This window comes from Enhydra lutris, unplaced genomic scaffold (genome assembly GCF_002288905.1).
Source record: "Enhydra lutris kenyoni isolate GAN:26980312 unplaced genomic scaffold, ASM228890v2 scaffoldscaffold15, whole genome shotgun sequence".
Taxonomy (NCBI): domain Eukaryota; kingdom Metazoa; phylum Chordata; class Mammalia; order Carnivora; family Mustelidae; genus Enhydra; species Enhydra lutris.
The window spans coordinates 62,812,923-62,830,702 of record NW_019154099.1 but is presented as its reverse complement, the minus strand read 5'-3'; the positions used below and the strand labels follow the sequence as shown (position 1 = coordinate 62,830,702).

General features: G+C 57.0%; 1 protein-coding gene across 5 annotated transcripts in view; it reads left to right on the top strand.

The window, feature by feature from the left end:
* Positions 1-17,542, top strand: part of LOC111146902 (PCI domain containing 2) — a 22,096-nt gene extending 4,554 nt beyond the window's left edge. For 3 of the 5 annotated variants that reach the window (XM_022502639.1, XM_022502643.1, XM_022502640.1), the window contains exons 2-14: positions 2,703-2,792; positions 4,312-4,385; positions 5,942-6,007; positions 7,090-7,131; positions 8,062-8,116; positions 10,782-10,885; positions 12,940-13,246; positions 13,447-13,588; positions 14,597-14,697; positions 15,548-15,621; positions 15,719-15,844; positions 16,817-16,940; positions 17,106-17,542. In XM_022502639.1, the coding sequence (XP_022358347.1) occupies positions 2,703-2,792; positions 4,312-4,385; positions 5,942-6,007; positions 7,090-7,131; positions 8,062-8,116; positions 10,782-10,885; positions 12,940-13,246; positions 13,447-13,588; positions 14,597-14,697; positions 15,548-15,621; positions 15,719-15,844; positions 16,817-16,940; positions 17,106-17,195 (1,395 nt within the window). In that variant the 3' untranslated portion in view covers positions 17,196-17,542. Of the gene's footprint in view, positions 1-2,702; positions 2,793-4,311; positions 4,386-5,941; positions 6,008-7,089; positions 7,132-8,061; positions 8,117-10,781; positions 10,886-12,939; positions 13,247-13,446; positions 13,589-14,596; positions 14,698-15,547; positions 15,622-15,718; positions 15,845-16,816; positions 16,941-17,003; positions 17,020-17,105 lie in introns of all 5 variants that reach the window. The other 2 variants (XM_022502642.1, XM_022502641.1) reach the window with 2 other exon arrangements.
* The last annotated feature ends 238 nt before the right edge of the window (positions 17,543-17,780 follow it).

Sequence of the window (17,780 nt, the reverse complement as noted above, 5' to 3'; positions counted from 1 at the left end):
TCGGCTCACACCGTCACCTGCGGGTCCCGTCGGCTCACACCGTCACCTGCGGGTCCCGTCGGCTCACACCGTCACCTGCGGGTCCCGTCGGCTCACACTCCGGGCCAGGTGGTCTTGCTAGTCAGTCTCGCATCCGGAAGAGTCCTCCAGCCAGTTTCCGAGAACGGATTTAGACTGTGACAATTGACGTTTCTAAAATGTCCCAGGCAGTGGACCCGTGGTTGAGTCCCGGGAGTGGGTTTGGGCGAACCAGGCCAGTGTAGGCGTCCTGCAGCGTCAGGAGGCTCGCCCTGATGCTCCTCCCTGCCGCTCCATTGGCTAGGACCCTCCTTCCGTCGTATGGCTTCGCGACTGCGAGCCCGTGAACATCCGGCCCCACACCCTTGCTGAAGTGCTTTCGGCTTTCGTCCGCTGTCTTCCCAGCTGGGTTACTGCGCACGTGTTCGCCAGGCGGTGGCTCTCACTCGCTGTGTTAGCTGCTACTTCATCTGTTAAAAACGCTTTTCCCTGTGCTGCTTTTTTTTTTTTTTTTTAAGATTTTATTTATTTGACAGAGATCACAAGTAGGCAGAGAGGCAGGCGGAAGAGAGAGGGGGAAGCAGGCTCCCCGCTGAGCAGAGAGCCTGATGCGGGGCTCCATCCCAGGACTCCGAGACTATGACCAGCCGAAGGCAGAGGCTTTAACCCGCTGAGCCACCCAGCGCCCCACCTGTGCTTCTTTTTAAAAGAATCATAGATTGTTGTTAATTGTTGTTAATGCCAAGTTATAATCCAGAACTAATACAAGGTTACTCTTATTTTTTTTTTGAAGCTCAGTTTATCCCAGATTTGGCCACTGAGAGCTCCTTCAGACTGGTTTCTGGGGCCTTTTGACACATCTGTGTCCTTTTCTGAGCTCTGCTTAGCTTTCTGGCACAGTAGTATCCGTGCCGTGCTCATAGACTTGTCCTGTCCCAGCGCCGGACCAGTCCTTTCTCCAGGGAACTCTCGCTGCTCCTCGTGGGAGTGGCGTTTAGGAAATGAATCTGGTGCTGGGTGTGCTCATTGCCCCTGCTGGGGGCTGGGGAGGGGGGTCATTACTTCAAGGCCTTGTCAGCAGATGGAGCTAGTAACTGTATTTTTTTAAACATTTTAAAAAAATGTTTAAGGACACATGAACATGAGCTGGTGGGGGCAGAGGGAGAAGGAGAAGCACACTTTGTCTGTATTTTTAAGCAGTTACACGTTCTGGGGAGCACCCACCAGGCTCAGTTGGTGGAGTGTGCGACTCTTGATCTCGGGGTTGTGAGTTCAAGCCTTATGGTGGGTGTAGAGATTACTTAAAAAAAAAAATGACAAATTCCAAGGGTAGATGACTTCCCCCTCCCTGCAGCCTCCATCTACCAGCTTAGAGCCAGGAGGCACGAGGTGACGAGCAGGTAGAAACCTTCCTGTCTGATTCTGTGAGTGATCCAAGCACCCGGGAGCTGGATCTGTTTCTGTGGCTGCAGATGCCTGGTGTAGGGTTACTGGGCTGGGGGGAGAGCAGGCATGGGTCGACCCAGCCGCTCGTCGTGCGCAGTGTCGGGGGAGCTCCAGTTGCTCTCTGTTGTTGGTCGTGACTTACTGCTCCTTGCGGCTGGGAGGTGAGGGGAGCGCCTGGCCCAGGTGTGCCATCTGCCCCTTCTCCATGTCATCCTGACCCAGAGCCTCCCGTGGGCCTCAGATGGAGCTGATCCCACTGCCGCTGGATAACAATTCCTCTGCCCGTTCGGATTTCTGTGTTCTCGTTTGGTGAATAAAATCTTCACACCTCGTTAGGTTTCGTAACTCCAGAGGTGTACCGCAGCACAGGCTGCTGGGACAGAGATGTGGAAGAGCCCCCGGCCCCCAGCCGCACCGCACGGGCCCAGGGCCGGCATCTCTACCCATGATCTCATGCTGTCTGCAGTTGCTCTGTCCCCGCAGATGGAGTTGGGACTTTGGGTTTGTCTGTTTGTTTTGTTTGGGGTTTTGTGTGTGTGTGTGTGTGTGTGTGTGTGTGTGTGTGTATTTTTGCTTAACAATAAGCACCTTGAGGACACTGGCACATCTTCACCAGTGGGGCAGTCTCCTGCTCGCGGCAGCCAGGTGACCTGGGGGGCGACTGTGACGCCGTTTAGCTGTTGCCGTCCCTGTTGCAGCTGATGAGTAGAAAGTGGTTTTTAAGCTCTTTTTTCCCCCATAAGCTTTATAGATGAATTTTCAAGTGTCCCTACGACTGAGTGAAACTAAAATGACATGCCTTCCACTGTTTCTGACGCTGTCACCTGTCTCTTGGCCTCTGAAAGAGGTCATTTTGGAGCGTTGCCGTTTGCAGCTGCCAACAGCCCAGCTCGCTCCGTGTCGGTGCTCTGACTCCTCCAGAATCAGGAAGATGGATTTTCTTTTCCTTTTTCCTTTTAAGACTTTATTTCTTTATTTGACAGAGAGAGACAGTGAGAGAAAGAGCACAAGCAGGGGAAGCAGGAGAGGGGGAAGCAGGCTTCCCACCGAGCAGGGAGCCCAATGCGGGGTTCGATTCCAGGACCCCGGGATCATGACCTGAGCTGAAGGCAGAGGCTTAGCCGACTGGGCCCCCCAGGCGCCCTGGGAAGATGGATTTTCAAGGCGTCTGATGTGGTGTTCTGCGGGGGCAAGATGCTTTGTTTTCCACTCCGCTTACCTCTTTTCAAATGTTCCAGGTCTACGAAGCCATCGACAGCAGGGACGGGGCGTCCTGTGCAGAGCTGGTGTCCTTCAAACACCCTCACGTCGCCAATCCACGGCTTCAGGTGGGCAAATAGTCCTCGCGCACGGGTGCTTCCGAAGCAAAGCTCAGAGTTCGAGTCAGGAGGAAGCGAGTACTGCTGCTCTGTTGAAAATTTTAATTTCATTGTCGGTGTTTGGAATTCCAGTCCATTTACTGATCACACACAGGCTGAGGTGCGGGGCCCGTGCTCTGCGGTCAGCTCCCATGTGACCCTCTGAGCCTCAGAGACCTGCGGTGTGTAGCCAGGTCGTCCAAGGTCATCCAGCGCACGGGACGAGGCTGTGCCCAGGCCTGTCTGTCCCCAAAGCCCACAGAGGTGTTCTGTTGGAGGTAAATCATCCGTGGGGCAGGTTCATGTCTGCTCGTTCCTGTGCTGTCCATGCCACGGACACCTAGCCGGCTGGGTGGGCAGACATCTACAGCCTGTAGAGCCAGCAGTGTCTACCATCCGGCCTTTTGCAGAAAGCGTTTGCCAAACCCGGCTCTAAACCGGAAGCATCCTTGATGTAGCAGATAAATGCCATGCGGGCCCTGTCTTTAGTAGAAAGTGTTCTTGGCGTTTCGGGAAGTCCCCTTTCCTCATTAGTTCCCACTGGAATACTGGAATGTGGTCCTGAGGGGCACTTTTTCTTCTGAAAGACGTAGGAGCTCTGTGTATTGGCTCAGTGTACAGGCTGCACCGCCGACCAGAGCAGCCAGTTTGTGGGGTAGAAGCAGCTCTTAACATTGGGGGCTCCTGGGTGGCCGTCCTGTGTGCCAGTGTTGAGAACCATTGCTCTAAGGGGCTCACTGGCCAGACACTCCTCGGCTGGTGGCCTGTGCCTCCCGGCGCAGCACCATGGGCAGATCTCGGATCACCCTTTGTGACCCGAGGCCCATCCCCGTTGCCCTTCGAGGCCGCTTTCCACTCACTGCTGGCCGTGGTCTGCCTTGGCGGCACCGCCAGGGATGGTGGAATGGGGGGTTTTGCGCTGCTGCCTCTCCCTTCCTGATTTCACGCACGCGGGCATGGTGTGTGCTTACGGCATCAGCCTCGTGGACCCTTTCAGTTCTCTGTGCTGCGTGACCCCCGTGGCTCTCGTCTGACCCAAAATCTGGCCGTCGAGAGGGAAGAGGACCTTGGAAATGAATGTCGGCTAGCCTGGCCTAGAGCGCAGAGCAGGCGGCTCTGTCCCCAGGAGGTGAGGAGGGCTCTCTCACGCCGCCTTCCACAGCTGACGGCACACAGGAGCCGCTTCACGACACGTCTTCCCTGGCCGTCTGCTAGACACGGCAGTCTCCACAGAAGTGCCCTGAGTATCTCTTGGACTGCGGTGTGCACGGCTGGTGTGTTTGTGGAGCGCCTGCCGCCACGTCACGGGCTGTGGGCGACACATGCGTGAGAGCACAAGGGCCAGCGTGCCCGCTGCTCCCTTCACTGTAAGGGCCGTGCCCACTGCCCCCTTCGCTCTTTTGAGACAGCCGCGGTTCGGTCTCTCTGCACCGTGCGTTCTTTGGCTGCCTTTTAATTTTATTTTGTCATTTTTCTTCTTACCATTTAGATGGCCTCTCCAGAAGAGAAGTGTCAGCAGGTTTTGGAACCCCCTTATGACGAAATGTTTGCTGCTCATTTAAGGTAACCCCCCGGGGAGGAAGAAAAATAAAGCAAATCTGGAAATTGCTGAGTCATTGAGGGATTTCATTTGACCTCGTCTTGGGCTTCGGGGCTCCTGGGAGGCTCAGTCAGTTGAGTCTCTGCCTCTTGGTTTTGGCTCAGGTCAGGGTCTCAGGGTCATGGAATTGAGCCCCATGGCAGGCTCTGCGGTCAGTGTGGCATGCGGCATCTGCTTGAGATCCTCCCCTCACTCCCCTTTCTGCCTCTCCCCACTCACATGAATACACTCTTTCTTTCTAAAATAAATAAAAACTAAAAACACACACACATATCATCTTAGACTTGAAACAATGGATGGTTTGCTTTGAAAAGAAAAGTGCATTTGTTTTTGGGGGGAGGTTGGTACTATGTTTTTATTTAAATACAGTTTCCTTACAGCATAGTGTTAGTTTCAGAGGAAGGGGTCAGTGACTTACCGGTCTTACATAACACCCAGTGCTCACTGCATCACGTGCCCCCTTACTGCCCGTCCCCCAGTTACCCCATCCCGCAGCCCCCTCCCCTCCAACAACCCTCAGTTTGTTTCCTGGAGTTAAGAATCTCTTACGGTTTGTCTATCTCTCTCATTTCATCTTACTTTAAGAAAAGTGTATTTTTTAACTTCACTTTGGTAAAGCCTATGATAATTTTCTGAAGCTTAAAGTACTTTACATTTTTTTAAAATTTTATTTATTTGGCAGAGGGAGAAGCAGACTCCCCGCTGAGCAGGGAGCCCAACACAGGGGACTCCATCCCAGGACCCTGGGATCAAAGGCAGATGCTCAACTGACTGAGCCACCCAGACATCCCTGAAACACTTGAAATTTTTAATAAACTTTCTTTCATTTCAAAGATCACGTATGGTTTAAAAACTTACATAGTGGTCTTGCGCAATTCTATCGCACTCCTCAGGTTGGCGACATAGCGGTCCTGTGTTCCGGGGTGGGGCGGGTGGTGGCTCACCACTGACTGGTGTTTTCCATGATGCCTGTGTTTTCCCCTCTTCGCCTTGACGCGGACGGGGCGAGCACTGGGCAGAGCACACGAAAGACTAGCTTTCCAGTGACATCCTGTGTCTGCTGTTGGCGGGTGGGCTGGACAAAGCCGGCTGTCCCGAAGCATGAGGCATTGGGCCACCCTCCTGCCCGTGCACCCCCAGGGCTTTCTTTTCCAGAGAAGTTGGGGTGCCGCTGGGCTCCTGGTAGATTGAGGCCGTCCGCTCTTTCCTGGCTCTGTGCGGTGTGTGTTGAGGCTCTAGATGTGCCAAACGGAAGCCGGAGGGCCGTGCTCTGCCACGACCAGGGCCTGGCGCTGAGAACCTGCTGCCAGGCCCCAGAGCGTCACATGGGTCTCCTCCCACCCCAGCCCGTTTCCATTCAAATGTCACCGGTCTGCTGCTTGTCCTCCTCCTGGTTCCTGTGGCCTGGGGCAGGATGAGCGGCACGCTCGTGCGTCCCGGGCGGGGGGAGGGGTGGGCACGTGGGGCTCACTTGCAGGTCCTGCTGTCTGTGTCCTCACCCGTGATGTTGCCTTTGCAGATGCACCTATGCGGTGGGGAACCACGATTTCATCGAGGCGTATAAATGCCAGACTGTCATCGTCCAATATCTTTGTCGTTTCAGTTATATTTGCATACGTCAGTTATATTTGCATACGTCAGTTATATTTGCATACGTCAGTTATATTTACGTACGTCAGTTATATTTACATACGTCAGTTATATTTGCGTACGTCAGTTATATTTGCGTACGTCAGTTATATTTACATACGTCAGTTATATCTGGGGTTTGGGCTCTGGAGACATTGGGCCACTTTCGTTCATACCTTTAACTAGGAAGGAATTGAAAATAATTTTGGGAGAAAAACTCGTTTCGCTGTTTATTTCATTCAGGTGCTTAAGTGTACCCTGGCCTTAAGATTGTCATCTAGTTATCAGGACGGTGACAAAGAGCGCCGGTGACAAAGAGCGCCGGTGACAGAGAGCGCCGGTGACAGAGAGCGCCGGTCACGGTTAAGGGTTTTACTCGCCTTCCTGTAAATAGTCATGTTTCCTTTGAAGTATCAAGTATAACCGCAGGGACTAGTTAGTCCCGTTGGCAAAATATGAGAACTGCAAACTCCAGGCCTGGAGGACGGGAGTGGACGCCGCACCATCCCTGAGGTGTGGTCACAGAAGACCTCCAGCCGGCCGGTGCCTGGTTTCAGCCGTTTAAGCCGCATCTTCTGGTTAAGGCTTCAGTCAGTGAAATGTTGACCTCTGGGTTTTTAGTTTGCTTGTTTTTTAACTTTCTTCTTTAAATATACAAAGGAGAGAGTTGGTTACTAACTGGCTTAGTTTCCTTTGAATTTAAGAATTCTATAATCAAGGAAATAAAACTCTATATTACAGAACCTAAAGCCTATTGGATATGTGACTATCTGGGTTCGGGAAAACCAAATAAAAGGTTTGAAGTTGTCCGTTAAGACAGTGTTAACAATTATCTTACTTCGGAGAGCGCGTGAAAGTAAATATACTGTATCAACGCTAATGCCATTCGGGTATTTGTAATCTGTACGTCTTTTCCTCCAGAACTTGGTTCTGTGATATATAATCGTTTAGACTTAAGATGTAGAATCCTTCATGTCTCGTACTGTCACGGCCGCGTTGCCTTGGATTTCGTACGCGGTGACTTCCTTAACGGAGTACGTCGTTCCTGCGCGCATTTCAAGCCCACAAAGAAGAAAACTGGTGAGTATGGATGGATGTAACTGGGAACCGGCGAATGGCAGGGTTGGGTTTTTTTGGGTTTTTTCTTTTAGCAGAAGCTTTTTAAAACCTTAAATAAACGTGTTGTGTTTTCCGTGTGGATATCTAACGCCCCGCGTCGACGTAGGCTAATGCCAGCATGGGTGGGGCGTGGCCGGGGTCAGCGGAAATGTTAGCTGCGTCCGGCTCCTTGCGCTGTGTCCCGTAACTGTGGGGCCTCGTCTTTGTTTCAGACCTTCCAGACCCCAACAGCTTTGTCAGTTGTCAGTTCGGAACTGACTTCTGGTTTTAGCTCGGATAACAGGGCGGGTGAGCTGCAGCTCGGTGGCCAGAGGGAGCGCGTGGGAATGGGTTATGTCCCGTCCTTGACAAAGTGCTAATGTGACCACCGCTCACTGGAGATAAATCCTGAAGGCGCGTGTCCACGAAAGTAACGAGGCTCGCGAATACCTTTTACTGAAAAAATCAAATACCTTTTTTAAGTGAAGACTTCTCTCACGTAAAACCAGTTCCAGCTAAATTTAAAAAAAAAATCCTTTCGTGACGTTCCGTCTGTTAGGTTTTCTGGGTCGCATTAGAAGGCCTGAACGGAACCGCCTCTTGCTTTAATGGAGCTGCTTGGAGAGTGGTTGAAGGGACAGGGCAGGTGCTCCGTGTGAGGCGGTGCCGGCTGGGGCTGGGGACCCCACATGCACCAGGATCTCGGCCTCTGGGCGGGGGTCCGGGGCAGTGGGTGAGGAGCACCCCAGTGTCTGTGTTGGTCCGGACGCCCCGGGACCACAGCCTGCCCTGACAGGAGGTGAGGAAGGCAGCAGCCGCGGCCAGATTCCCAGAGGGTGGTGACCCCTGTGGGTGTCGGGAACAGGCCCTTGGACCTAATGGCCTCTTCCCACGCGCTTTTCTTCCCCGCAGGGCCCTGCCTGTCATGTATGCTGTCGCCCTTGACCTCCGGGTGTTTGCCAACAACGTAAGTTCTGTTCTTGTCACTGTTTTAAAACTCAAACTCCACTTCTGTCTGTTGCTCAATTTCATGTCATTCTTCAGTTTTGCGGGTTAGGATGTGGGTTAGCACGTACCCGGTGTAGTGTGCAAGGGCAGGAGGTTGCTGGACCGGACTAATGCTTCTGTCCAGGTTGGTGGGTTTTCACGCTGTGGGCGTAGAGGGAGTTTTCCTGTGTGTGTCCCCGGGGGCAAGGCAGTCGTTCCAGCAGCTCCACACTCTCCTCCACTGCTGAGATGTGACCGGCCCCGTCCGGAAGACTCCCCGCCGCAGGTGCCAGCGGCAGCCGGGCATCTCGCTGCTGTGAGGAGGTCAAGACGGGGTCTGACGGGGTGGGTTTGCCCTTGGGGGTCAGCATAAGTAAGTTTTGGAGCAGCAGTACTGAACTAACACGGCTTTTTGGTTTTAAAAACTACAATTTCCCATTCTGAACAAGGTGGAGAGGGTACCGTTCTCCTTCCCGTCCCGCTGGAATTCTGAGGCCAGCACGGCTTGCCGAGCAGCAAGGGGTGGGTCTCCTGCATCTCCTTCCTGCCTCCTGTCCTGCAGGGGGTCCAGGAGGATCCCGGAAGATCCAGGAGGATGGACGGGCAGAGACGAAGAGGCCCCAGGGAGAGCAGGAGGGTTGGGCAGCCCAAGAGGACAGACCTCTGGAGCAGCCCCTGCCGCGGCCCCCAGCTGCCGGTCCCCAGCCCTGCAGCAAGGCCCTCGGGGAGCCAGACCAGCCCCGCTGGCAGCAGCTCCCCACTGGCTCGGTATCTGCCACTGATGCGAGACACACAGGGTCCACGTGACCTCAAGCCCAACTGTCACTTACAGAGCGTCTCAGCCCACGAGGAGAGACGACCCCCAAACAGCAGATGGCGGCCTTCCCTGACCGGCCCGCACCCCGGCCACAGAAACAAGACTCGGAGTCATGAACACGCTTGGAACAGACGAAAACACAGGTGACCTCGCAGAGAACGGCAGAGCTAAGGAACTGTGATGGAAACGTCTGCAACCAAAAAACACAACCGAAATGCAGATTATCGAGGCTCCACAGAACTGCGGTCATAAGTCTGTGTATCTACCTCATTAAACATTTTTAACTGGGATTTAAAAAAATACTCGTCCAAAATAGTGAGCTTTTTATGTCGTGACATCAGCGACATTTTAAGTAAAAAATAATTACGTTTTCCAAGTGAACAAAGTATGCTGAGAAGACGGCGGGATTTTACATTTTGATCTTACAGAAGCTGCTCGAGCCCGTGTCCCGCAGGCGCGGTGCTGGGCGTGTGGCTCTGCTTGAACGCGTGGAGACAGCCTGGCCTCACGCAGGTGTCGCTGGGAAGGAGAGGACACTCGGGCGCTGTCCGAAGCTCCGAGCGTAGTCGCAGAGGGGTAGTTGGGTGCGGCCTTGGAAGTGCCGCACTGAGCGTCCTCTGCTGTTGCGGTGGAATCCACTGGCGTGTCCGTGGACGGACCGCGTGCTCCCGCGTGGTCCGGTGGCATCAGACGCTCATCATCTGGAAGGTTTGGGTTCACCGAGTTACAGAGATGTTCCACGTGTGGACGTGATTCGTTGTGCAAAAAAACACCAAACCAGAAATCTCCGTTTGTTCATGTCTCCAGTGACCTTATCTGAAAGGTTTTGGAGTAATGCAATGCTGCCCAGTTCACGGTGATTGGTTCAAGTGATCCAAAATTCTGTTGTTGTTTTCTTTTTGAGAACACAGAGGTCGCTGGCCGCAAACCCTGTCAGTTGTCTGCTTGGGACGGGCGGGAGTGTTTCCATTCACTGTCCAGCAAACGGCTCTGCAGATGCCCCCGCCTGTCCCGCCAGCTCTTCCGTCAGTCGCCGGTTCCGCGCTCGCCGGCCGCTCCAGCAGCCTCCGGCGTGCCCTCCTGCAGGGAGCACGCCGTCATTTCGTCATAAGGAGCGGGTCCAGGAACTGAGACTCTGCATTTCCTGTGTCGTCAGGGCGGTTTGAAGGGAACTTGGGGATTGGCTGCAGGGCCACACGGGGTGACGTCGTGGACAGTGTTGCCACTGCTCTTTGGTGTCGCTGGAAAGGCCCTGCACGGTCACGGGCCGCTGTGCTCTCATTATCGGTGTGGGCGACGCTGCAGTGAAGAGACAAATCCTGGCGGTCGGTGGGGTCGGGAAGTCGTTGTGACCGCGCGGGTCACCTGCACATGTATCGACGGCTCCCGGGGGCTCGTGGACCGTGCTCAGAGCGCCTGTGTTGGGGGTGTGCATGGGAGCCAGCGGGTCGCCAGGCCTGGGGGAGAGCCAGGCCCGGGGAGGCCCGCGGTGTGTGTCGGAAGCGTGTGTCCGGGGTGTGGACCGGCTGTAGGCGGGGGCGGGACGTGAGGCCGTCAGGAGGGGCTCCGGGAGTGGCGCAGGGCCCCGCGCCCCAGACCTGGAGACGGGCTGGCCTCCCGGCGGCTGTGGTTGACAAGAGTCGATTTGTGTGCGGGTCGGACCCGCGGCCGGTCTCTGCGGTTTTCAGCGCAGTAGCACCGTGGGCCAGAGGGGCTCCCCGAAGCCGGGGCTTCAGTCCGGGGCGGTCGCCAGCTTCACTCCTCGCGGCGGCCGCGTCCTTCCCAGCAAGGAGTCGAGAGGAAGTTAACCGTGTCTGTCGTCCGTCAGGCGGACCAGCAGCTGGTGAAGAAGGGGAAGAGCAAGGTCGGGGACATGCTGGAGAAGGCGGCCGAGCTGCTCATGAGCTGCTTCCGCGTCTGCGCCAGCGACACGTGAGTACGGCTCCGGGCCGGCCGCGCCGGCCTGACTCCGGGCTCCTCCCGCGCGCACCCCCGGTCGTTCCCTCGGACTTAGCTGGTCGGCGGCTGTGTCCGCGAGGTGAGGGAGAGGAGGCCGCGCGCCACGTGTGCCTGGCACAGCGTTTCTGGGGCCTCTGGGCCCGGCGCCGTCTGGCCCGAGCCCCGCTCTCTGGGAACGTGCTCTGTGGACGCGCCGTTCTCCCGCTGTGCTGACCGGCTCTTCCTTCCTGTGTGCGAGACGGAGAATTCCAGACAGACTGCTTTTCCGGCTCGCGCTCTCGCAGGCCGTTCCTGCCGGCGTCCCGTGCCCCCGGTGTGGCGCGCGCGCTCACCTCTGGCCACGCCGTCGCCTCCCTGTGTCTCCCACCGTGGGACCCCGTCCCGCCCTGACCTAGAGCGGCTCGATCTCTGCGCTGTTTTGTTAGATCCTTCAAGAGTGATTTTAAGTCCGTTCTTCCCTCCTTTTTGTTCGCATTCTGTCTCTGAGTGTTAGACTGAGTGGCCTGCCATGGATGCTGGGACCCTGTGTCCTCCTCCCAAGCCGTACGTGTTTGTCGTGGGATAACTGGCCTTCTCGATGTGACACCCAAAACACAGTGACCTAAGGAAGAATAGATAAACCAGACTTACCAAAGTAGAAACCGTGTTTTAAAGGGTGCCGTCCAGTGAGGGGAAAACAACCATAGAATGGGGAGAACGCTTGCCAGCAGCGTAGTGGACGGTGACCTGTGTCCAGAATGCATGGAGACACGTCGTCCAGCTTACGTGGGGCCCGGCCCTGGACAGACATCCCCAGAGAAGGTAGACGGCCGGTAGGCCCACCAGCAGACGCTCAGCACCCTCAGCCAGCGAGGAGCTGCGAGTGAGAACCGCGGCGGGCCGCCCTTCCTGCCCAGCACCCCGGGGCTGTGGTGGCTGGGGGTGGGCACCCCGGCTTTGCAGAGCAGCAGACAGGACCTCAGAGAGACCCCTCGGGGCTTGCGTCCTGAGTGTCTCCAGCAGAGTTCGGTCTCCGGTGTTACAGTGTTCTGTGTGTTTTCTTTTGTCTCCGTGTGGATTTGAGGTCACAGCGCTAGTGAGTGACAAGAGGCCTCTAGGAGCTTCCGTCATGGAATGGGACCGCAGTGCTAAACGCTGATTGCAGGCTTACCCGAGTGTTCTGCTGTGGGAGGGACCTTAGGGACAGCCTGAGGACAGGTTTCTGTGTCCCCGGCTAGCCAGCAGCCTGCAGTTCCGTACCGGCGTGTTTGTTTCCTGTGCGCCGGGATTTTGAGTGTGCAGGCGGCCTGCCCTGGCCCCCGCGTGTGGGTGTGCGGGCTGCACCCCAGAAGAGCCATGGCCGGGAGCGGATATGCTGTGTTTCCAGCGTCGCGTCACGGGGCCCCTCGGGCGTCTGACGTGCAGACAGAATTTCACAGGGACACGTGCGTACCTGCCCTGCGCACTGTTGGCATTTACTGTGCGCGCTGCCTGCTGTCCGTTCGCGCGTCTTTCCCTCTGTGCGCTGAGCAGTTTTCTGTCTTCTCGGCACCCCAGAGGGGGACGTGTCCGCCAGAGGCTCCCCTCAGCACCGCAGCTTCCCCTCTGTAGTTTGAGGTAAAACTTACCGGCACTGATTCACGCGGACCTTGACTGTGTTTTGACAAGTGTGTGCTTGTGTGCGACCCCTGCCAGGGCTGAGGACAGGGTCATCACGCCATGCCCCTCCCGGGCAGGCCGTCAGCACGGTTCCGGTCTCCCGTTGGTGACACGTGTGCTCGGCCTCCTCCGCGTTGTCGTGAGTTTACGCAGGTGATCTTGTCCCTGCGTCAGCAAGCACACGTCCCCCCGAGAGTGACCGCCGTCAGCTGCCCCCGTGCTCCGGGGTGTCGTCAGTCGGGCCTCTGCTCTCGGCTGGTTTGGTTTCACAGACGCGGCCCGAGCCGTGGGCTTCTGGCTCACGGTGTCGGTTCTGTCTAGGTGGGGGTGTGTGTGTGTGACCTAAAACACGCATTTTCCGCGTAACTGGAAAAAGCCGCTCCCCACAGGCGGGCCGGCATCGAGGACTCCAAGAAGTGGGGGATGCTGTTCCTGGTGAACCAGCTGTTCAAGATCTACTTCAAGGTGGGACTGTGGGGCCCCTTCCTTCCGCCTGTCTCCCCGGATGCCATCTCCGGACCGGCCTCCACGGCCTCGCCGGGTCGAGACCCTCACCTGGCCGCCTCCAGCCAAGGGCTGAGCACCTGCGGGGTTCAGGGACTGTCACGAGGGTGTGCGCATGGCCCCGTGGGAGCCTCTGCCTCGCGAGGGGAGCTGCACCTCCCGGGGAGAGCCTGGTGCCAGCGTCCCAAGCAGGTGCCCACTGGGGGACCTGGGCTGTCCCGTGGGGGGTGTCGCCCCGTGGGGGGTGTTGCTGTACGACTGGTACGGAGCAGGTGGCGGCGGGCAGGTGGGGGCGGACGGGTCAAGAGGTCCTCGTGGCGCGGCGCGTGCTCTCGCGTCTCCCGGGAAGTGGTCCGTCCGGTGTCGCTGAGTCGCCGCGGGGGCCTCCGCAGATCAACAAGCTGCACCTGTGCCGCCCGCTCATCCGCGCCATCGACAGCTCGAACCTCAAGGACGACTACAGCACCGCGCAGAGGGTGACGTTCAGGTACTACGTCGGGCGCAAGGCCATGTTTGACAGCGACTTCAAGCAAGGTGGGTTGGTGGCCGCTGCTGCTGGTGTTCTCAGACCCTGGGTCCTGCGCCGCGTCCGAGAGCACTCATGGGCTCTTAGCAGGACGGAAGGGGGCGACCGGGAGGCTGTCCCGCTGTCCCGCGTGTGCGCGGGCCTGTTTGTCCAAAGTGCAAGAAGACCCATGCGGGTCTCTGGCATCCCAGCCGGGGTCGCGGTTACCGCGGCAACGTGCTCGTGGGAGGTGACTCGGCACTACTGTTCTTCTCTGGAGCGGGTGTGATGGTCCTCGGTGCTGTGCCTTCGTGGGGGCCCGGCATCCGGGACGGGGAGCCCACGGCTGCGCCACCAGCGTCTGCGTCAGACACCCCAGGGGCCGCCGGGGCTGAGGGTCGCTGTGCGGTGTGGGGCTCGGGCACTGCCCGTCCGAGCGGCGCTTTCCGGAAACCACGGCCCTGGGCATGTCCGTGCTGACCTGTCGAGGAGAACGCAAGCCGCGGTGGTTCTATATGCTTTCCCCTGCCGTCCGCGGACCCGACTTTGAAAAGCCTCGTCACACGTGTAGAGCAGCCGTGCACACGTGAGCCGGGCCTGGAACGGCTTCCCTGTCCTCGTCTTCCAGCCATGAGCGCTGCGACAGCGGGGGTGACCGCGCTGCTGCGGGACGGGCCTGGGTCTCTTCTCCGTGGGCTCGTGCTGACAACCTCGTTTTCCTCCACAGAGGTTCTGAGAGACCCACAGCTTCTGAACAAGGCCATCCTCAGCGGTTCTCTTGTCCTTTTTTTTCCCTTAAAATAGGGAATTTGAGAACAGAAGGTTTTAAATTCTTTTGAGCTTTCTGAAGGTGTTGATAATGTTTTTCCTCCGAAGATTCCTGGAGTTGGATTTTTGAGTATCTAGCACAGCGGCCCAGCGAGAAGGACCGACCACTCCCGGTGGGAGTGGATGGTTCCTGAGACCGCGAGTGTCGGGGCGCGTGGGCGGGACGCGGTGCGGGCGGGCGGTGAGCGCGGCCTGCCTTGTGTCTGCAGCGGAGGAGTACCTGTCCTTCGCCTTCGAGCACTGCCACCGCGCGAGTCAGAAGAACAAAAGGATGATTCTGATATATTTGCTTCCGGTCAAAATGCTGCTGGTGAGTGACATCACTCCGGTCTCCCAGCCCTCGGTGCTCACCGCAGAGCTGCGCCGGCGCTTAGAAATGTCGCAGGTGGTGCGCAGTCACCGCTGCGCGCACCCAGAAGCAGACGGTGAGCTGCTCGGGGTGTGGCCCAGCCCAAACCATTCAGCCCCGTGATGGGCACTTTCTCCTCAGAGTATCTGCCTCAGAAGACTGATGTGTGTGACACAAGACCGTGCGTGTTCTTTTGCTCCTAAAACTCTGAATTAGTAGAAATGGATTAAACGAGAAAGAAAAATGTCATGCCAGCCTGTGTGTAGGTCAGACTGTCTTACCTAGTCCCCCAGAGGTAATTTAATACTGGAAATGACAAGTAACCAGCCAGTTAATTGACTAAAATTTCCTCAAAGTGATAGAGCTTCCTTTCCTCCCACTTAAAATTTTTACAAAATTAACTAAGCAGTACGCACATGCGGCCCGAACCCGCAGGGCGCAGGGCAGCTTGTAACGGGGAAGTAGCAAGCTGTGCCTGCGCTGCCCCCGCCCCGCATCCAGCCCTGCTTCCCAGGAGTGGCCCGTGGGCAGGGGCTCAGACGATTCTTCGGGACGGCGTTTCCGAGTTCCCGGCCCTTACACCGGCCTGTCTCCCTCCTACGCTTGCCCTCGGAGACGAGCCGCGAGGGCGTGAGGACCTCGGGGCCAGGTGCCCCCGGGGCTCTGGCTGCCTGACCCATGTCGTCTTAGCTGCTTCCGAAGAAACAGGTTGCAGGTTTTTAAGACGTGACTCCTTGATGGGGGTTTTGTCGCCGGTAATTCTGTTCCAAACGAAAGGCTCTTACGCTGGGGAACGGGCGCTCTGTCTCAGGGTCACATGCCGACCATCGAGCTGTTGAGGAAGTACCGTCTCATGCAGTTTGCCGAAGTGACCAAAGCCGTCAGGTATCGTGGCCTTTTCGCCAGACGCCTCCCACGTGTCGTGCGAGGGCTCGTCCTGGGCTCAGCGTTCCTAAGCGTGTGCGCGTCTCTCCCCACGCAGCGAAGGCAACCTCCTGCTCCTGAACGAGGCGCTGACGAAGCACGAGACCTTCTTCATCCGCTGCGGCATCTTCCTCATCCTCGAGAAGCTGAAGATCATCACCTACAGGAATCTTTTCAAGAAAGTGTAAGCCGGGTGTTTCCTCCTCAGTGCGTCTGAGATCTCGGGGCCACTCGGCCGCTGCGCCGGGAAGGTCGATGACCGCCCCAAGACGGCATCTGCGCCCATGTGGACAAGGCCCCAGCCCTGCCCCAAGCTTGTGCAAATGCAGTCAGACCTCTGTGCACTCGCCACCCCACGGGCATGCGCGCTGGCCTCAGGTGTCCCGTGTTCTGTCTCCGCGAGTGGGACAGAGGCCGTCCCCTTGATTCATATCAACTCAGCCGGTCCACCCCTCCTGTTTGTCAGAAAGTTGAATTCTGGGGGTGCCTGGGTGGCTCAGTGGGTTAAGCCTCTGCCTTCGGCTCAGGTCATGATCTCAGGGTCCTGGGATCGGGCTCTCTGCTCAGCGGGGAGCCTGCTTCCCCCTCTCTCTCTCTCTGCCTGTCTTTCTGCCTACTTGTGATCTCTGTTGTCTGTCAAATAAATAAAAATAAAATCTTTAAAAAAAAAAAAAAGGGACACCTGGGTGGCTCAGTTGGTTAAGCGGCTGCCTTTGGCTCAGGTCATGATCCCAGAGTCCTGGGATCGAGTCCCACATCGGGCTCCTTGCTCAGCAGGAAGCCTGCTTCTCCCTCTGCCTCTGCCTGCCTCTCTGTCTGCCTCCGCTCGCTCTCTCTGACAAAAGAAAAAAAAGAAAGCAAGTTGAATTCTGCATCCGTCCCTTTCCCAGCTGTGGGCAGTAGGTCCAGAATAGCGAGGGCCACACGTCCTCTAATGCACAGGGTGTGGCTCATGGCGAGGGGCGTCCTGATCGCAGGGACGTCGGACTGTGGGGTAGGGTTAGGGTCTTAGACTCTGAGATGAATGTGGGGTGGGGGTAGACACTTACATTCACGCTGAGGTCCTGTTCTCCCTTGTGACTCGGGACACCGTCTCGGCCTTCGGAGTGCTCGTGTCCCGTCCATAACCCGGTGGCCCTGTGCTTGCCCCTCCCAGGTACCTGCTGCTCAGAACACACCAGTTGTCTCTGGACGCCTTCCTGGTCGCCTTGAAGTTCATGCAGGTGGAGGACGTGGACATCGACGAGGTCCAGTGCATCCTGGCCAACCTGATCTACATGGTGAGAGGCCCCGCCCCAGCCAGCGGGGCTGCCGCTGGAGCCTCTCTTGTAGGAGCCTGAAAGCCACGGGCATTCGTCTGTCACGTTTGGGGCAGACCGCCGACATGCGGGGCCCAGGCGGGGGTGCGCCGGCACGTTGTCCTGACCCTGGCCCTCTCTCCCCAGGGCCACATCAAAGGCTACATATCACACCAGCACCAGAAGCTGGTAGTTAGCAAGCAGAACCCGTTCCCTCCGCTGTCCACAGTGTGTTGACGGGGCGCACGGCCCGAGGACGGGCGAGCCGGGTCTCGTCTGGCTGTATCCGCGCACGTGGACTCGGTCCTGGGCCACCACGGTGTTGTCTGCGGCCGTGCTCTCTGGGGCTCGCTGGCCGCACACGATGCCTTGAAACTTCCATGAGGGCCTGCGGACGCGTCCGTGAGGGGCTCTCGGGCTCACCATTTGTAAAGGCGTCTTTGTCAGCCTTTATGTAACTTTCTCTATAAAACATCACCGTGAGTTTATATAGTTGGCATATTCTTTATTTTGTCTTAACATACAGCATTTTTATATGTTAAATTAGAATGTTTTACAGAATTAAAATGTTTCACTTGAGGCTGTTTCTTTCAAAATGAATTTATTTCTATAGTTTCCAGTTTTTTCAGAGCACGTGCATTTCCCCTGTTTGTGCAGAACTTACTGAAGAGGAAAGCGCCCTGGGTGGTCCGGCCTCGCAGCCTCGTCAGGGCTGGGAGCCGCTCCTCCCTGGTGCAGCGAAGCTGCTCCGGGCCATGGGTTCCCGCCCCGTGCGCGCCGAGCTCCGGTCCAGGAAGCTCCTGCTTCTCGACAGGCCGCCCC